This window comes from Engraulis encrasicolus, chromosome 21 (assembly GCF_034702125.1).
Source record: "Engraulis encrasicolus isolate BLACKSEA-1 chromosome 21, IST_EnEncr_1.0, whole genome shotgun sequence".
Classification (NCBI taxonomy): domain Eukaryota; kingdom Metazoa; phylum Chordata; class Actinopteri; order Clupeiformes; family Engraulidae; genus Engraulis; species Engraulis encrasicolus.
Window position 1 is genome coordinate 14,456,706 of NC_085877.1, and position 5,000 is coordinate 14,461,705.

The 5,000-nt window shown below is 42.1% G+C and overlaps 1 protein-coding gene across 2 annotated transcripts in view; it reads left to right on the plus strand.

Moving 5' to 3' along the window:
* The window catches only part of plcb3 (phospholipase C, beta 3 (phosphatidylinositol-specific)), a 118,067-nt gene that overhangs the window by 27,305 nt on the left and 85,762 nt on the right, over nt 1-5,000 (plus strand). For both annotated transcript variants that reach the window (XM_063186248.1, XM_063186249.1), the window contains exon 2: nt 1,176-1,262. In XM_063186248.1, the coding sequence (XP_063042318.1) occupies nt 1,176-1,262 (87 nt within the window). The remainder of the gene's footprint in view (nt 1-1,175; nt 1,263-5,000) is intronic.

The following is a 5,000-nucleotide window of genomic DNA, read 5'->3' on the forward strand; positions in this document are numbered from 1 at the left end:
CCTCTGCCTCTGTCTCTGTCTCTGTCTCTGTGTGTGTCTCTCTGTGTGTTTGCGTGTGTCTGTGGGGCAATGGTGGCTCAGGTGGTAGGTATACCAGAAGATTGCAGGTTTGAGCCCGACTCTGCCTGACCCTATCGATGTGTCCTTGAGCAAGATGCTTAACCCCACATTGCTCCTGGTGGCAGGGTGGTACCCTGTGTGGTGACTACTGCCACTGGTGTGTGAATGTGAGTGCGAATGGTTGAATATCAGGCATACAATGTAAAGCGCTTTGAGTGCTCGTAGGAATGGAAAAGTGCTATATAAATGCAGTCCATTTACCATTGGTCATGTTGCTCATGTACATTATTTTGAATGGGTATGTGTGAGCATATGGGCTATTCTGTGTGCATCTGTGGATGAATGTTGTCTTTTTGCACACACTCTTGTTCCTCCATACACAAAGTTTCAGACGATGCGGTAAGCAGACTCGCAAAGAGACTTGTCCAAGCAGGACACGTCATGCATTAGCTACTAAGCTGGACTGTGTCCATTTCAACCCATCACAGGACGCACTCTAATGCACTGGTCGCAAATGGCCTCCACTGTGGCTTAGCCCCTGTCATTTAGGACAACCACACCGGATGGCTTCCCCTTCCAAATCAATGATGCCGTGCCCCTCTTGTAAACATGATTATGTCTGACAACAGCCTGTGGTTGAAAACCCCTCATTGCCGCAGATCGGGCCATTTCGGAATCACTCAAGCTCTCGTGTGGCACTGTCATTCACCATTTTTCCTGTAGGCTTGCAAGGCCCTTCTAGAATAAAGGCACCAGATCTGCTCACTCCTTATATACCCTTGATATGTTTTCTTCTAAGATCAATTTCTTTATTGAAAGGAACAATGGGGGCTGCTGCACCTTTTTATTACACCACATTATTACTATTTCGGTGTGTGCCTCTTCAAGTGTGCAGCTTGCTGTGTGAAGACAACACTTCTAAGTTAACATCACTCTGATACTGATAAAGATCACTGCAATCTATATATCCACTTTGGCAGAATCTCGGCTATCTCCTTCTCGATTTCACAATTCATGATTCAATACCATCATATTTCACACCCGTCGACTACGCTGTTGTTTGTTTAGATTTCGACATTAATGTTTATTATTTGTTTGTTTGTTTTTGTGTTTAGGAAACCAACAACAGCCCGTCGTCGCTGGTCACCCTCAAGGTGGACCCTGAGGGATTCTTTCTCCACTGGAGTGGCGGAGGAACACAGGTACGTTGGCGTGTCTGATACATTTCAGATTTTGTGATTGGCCGCGCACCTCTTTGTTTACAGTTGAAGAGTTCAGATGCAAAACCCCCTAACTCCATTTCTGAAGACCTGCACTTCTATATTTTTAGAGAACCCCGTTGTTGGTTTGGTTTACATTCATGTACTTGATAATGCATATAAATAGTTATATTGCATAAATAAAATAAAATAAATGTGCAATTTTGATAGCTTTGTATTAAATAAAAATTAATTAAGATTATTTTCTGAAAAGGCACTTAGGGGGTTTTGCATCTGAACTCTTCAGTTGCAGTTGTTCAAGGTTTCATTGTTTTCGGCTCAGAAGAAGAGCTCAATAATTCTGCTTTACATTATCACCAGGTTTTGTTTTTGGCATGCAGCTCTCAGCCTTCATTAGAGTAACATTATCACAGCAAGTCTTTTACAATACCATTACGCTTCATGATACATGTGTGAAAGTATGTGTGTGTACTGGTACGTTGGTATTTTTGGTCGTTGGATTTAGGGAGGTGTCACCTTCACAAAAAACTGGTCATTGTTGTCATTTGAATGACAGTATCTAAACGGTCGTCACCAGGGTCCTCCCTTTCAGCTGGGGGGCCCTAGGCCATTGCCTGGTTTGCTTGCCTGGTTGTGACAGGCCTGGCACTGAGGCCTCTTGATGCCTGTTAACAAACTATTAAACCATCATTGTGATTTCACCTTTTGCTGTGAGGACATTTGTGGTTGTGAGGACATTTTGATCGGTCTCCACAGCTATTTAACCCTTATGTTGTGTTCGGGTCATTTTTGACCCGTTTTCAAGTTTTAGTGTGAAAAAAACACACTTTCCTTTATTTTCTTGGAATAAGGCTTCATCTAATCCTCAGTCACAATCCTTTCAACACAAAAAAAATATGTTTTATCATTTTAGTAAATTTTAAAGGTCCAAAAAAAAAAAAAGTTACATCTGTGGTGTTCGGGGGTCAAAATTGACCCGGTATAGATTTTTGGTTGTTTTATGCATTTCTGAAAAGCTGTTGGTTGCCCTTTGTCTTCAGTTTGGTGATTTATGTTGAGGAAAATATATTTGTCGCCTGAACTTTTTTTTTGCCAGCTTTTTGGTATTAAAAATCCAATATGGCCGCCGGACAGTCCCATACACTACAATATGTCATATCTCCTGTTGTGAAAGGAGTACAGATGTATTTCTGGTGTCTACTCATATGTTTTCATGGTCAGGGAATCCATTTCTGCATTATATAATGAGATTTGTTGCACATTTGTTTGCAAAATACATTTTTGCACATTATTTTTTCCAAAAAACGTATCAAAAATTCATAATGGCACCCAAACCTGTATAACTGGTCTTATACTTTCCATGAAGTTGATGTGGCAATGACATAATGGTCCATGTTCATGGCATAGGGGATTCAGATGAATAGTGTGACTTTTTTCATGTTCATTGAGGTGTTCATTTCCAATACCTTTGCATTAGATTGGCGGAATAGCTGTGACTGACAGAATTGTTATTTTGTATATTTACCACACTAAAATCATATAAATATCGAAAAACACCAAGTCAACATATTTAAACATTAATTTTATGCACTGAAAAACTAATTTAGTTGACATTTGGTCTTTATCCTGCTATAAATCTCTTTGGGTTGGTTTGGACCCGAACACCACAAATGCCACTCTTGATGATATTTTTTACTATTACAGAAAAACTAATAAAATAAATTTGGGGGTTGTTGTACTCTCATATCAGCTGTAATACATGGACAACATAATCACTAATTGTATCACTTTGGGAGGTATTAATAGTGAATTTAAGCAGATTTTGATAGTTTTGGTCATCAAAAACGATTTGCATAATGTAAGATAAAAGATCTTTAAAGTCAAAAAGATGAATACATCAGTAATATTTCCATGGATATGAATACATACCAAGTTAGCCATGAGATAAAAAAACAATATTTGATGATAACTAGTGTTTTTAGGTATTTTATAGCTGAGTTTTGTTATCACGGGTCAAAAATGACCCGAACACCACAGGTGTATGCAGCTTACGAACACAACACAAGGGTTAACATGTTTTTCTCAGTTGTGTTGTTGTGGCTGAAAAAACCAAAAGTGCCAAAAACATTTGCTTACTGACAGGTTAGGTTTCGGGACTGTTTTGGTCAGGGCACAATTTTAGCATTCACTACTGTAGTTTTGTTATAATAGGAGGTCCTCACAAAGATACAAATAAAAGTGGAGGGCGCGTGTGTGCGTGCGTGTGTGCAGTGTGCGTGTGTGTGCTCAGATTGTGTGCATAAGTGTGTGTATGCATATGTATTCGTGTGCGTGTGTGCGTGTGTGCGTGTGCAGGGTGCCAGTGCCGTTCTGGGTTTACTGTAACGTGCCACCGTTCTGTTCCCCTTATCTGCCTACCGTGCTACACTGGCTCCATCTCCATCTCGATCAGCGCTCGTCATTATGTCACTCCTCTGGTTTCCAGTTAATGCCAGGGTTTTTTTTCTCTTTTTTTCATTTTCAGTCATCTTTGGTTTCTGTTTCCAGTAACTTCAAACTCTGTTTGTCGCTCTGTCTTCCTTTCTGTTTGTCATTCTGTTCCTTCACTCCTTCACTGTCTCGATACCCCCTCTCTCTCTCTCTCTCTCTCTCTCTCTCTCTCTCTCTCTCTCTCTCTCTCTCTCTCTCTCTCTCTGCTTGGCCTTCTCTCCTGTGCCAATTAGAGCACTGGGCCCATCATCATGTGAGGTCTCATGAATCGAATCAAATTTCGTCCCCGCAAATTAAATCAGCTCTTCCTCTCCCACTTTCCTCTCCTCTCTTTCTCCCTCTCCTCTCCTCTCTGTTGTCCTCCACTGTTTCCCTCTAGCCTCCTCTCATCTCCTGTCCGTCTCCTCTCGTATCACTCTTTTCTTATTTCTCTCTCTCTCTCTCTCTCTCTCTCTCTCTCTCTCTCTCTCTCTCTCTCTCTCTCTCTCTCTCTCTGTCTCTCTCTCTCTCTCTCTCTCTCTCTCTCTCTCTCTTATGTATATCCATCTTCCCATCATGTTTGGTCTATCCTTTCTGGAATACTTTGCGGTGCTGTGCTGTTGCGCTTCTCCTCTCTTGTGTTTCCTCTGGTCCCTTCCTCCATTTCTGTACTTTTTTTTTACTCTGCTCTCTGTTATGTCTTTTTTTATATCCATCTTCCAGGCATGTTTGGTATGAAGGCAGTTAAAGAGACTGGTGACGTTTATAGGGCCCGAGCAGGATATTTTCACTATGTTGTCATCCTCTCCTCTTTATGTGGCCCTCGTGGTGTATGTGCGTGCAGGGCCACTGACTGCTTTGGCCAGGGCCTGGAGCATTGCATCCCCCCCCACCCCCCACACACACACACACACACACACTGAATACATAGAATTTAAGGAGACCCCAATTCTGCTTCCCCACTGATCCGAGGGCCCAGAGCAGCTGACCCCTTTTGTCCATCCCCGTCAGCGCCCCTATGTGCATGTGTGTACAAGAACTTCCTTGATGGTGTCATCCCGTCTTACATGTGGACTGTTTCCATCTGTTTTATGGGTGCCTGTTGGAGTGTGCGGGTGTGTGTGCGTGTGTGTGTGCGTTTGTGCGCATGTGTGTGTCTGCGCGCATGTGTGTGTCTGCATGTGTGTAATATGCACATATGAGTATGGATGCTATACATGGGAATGCAAATGTGTTGAATTTGTGTCCCTG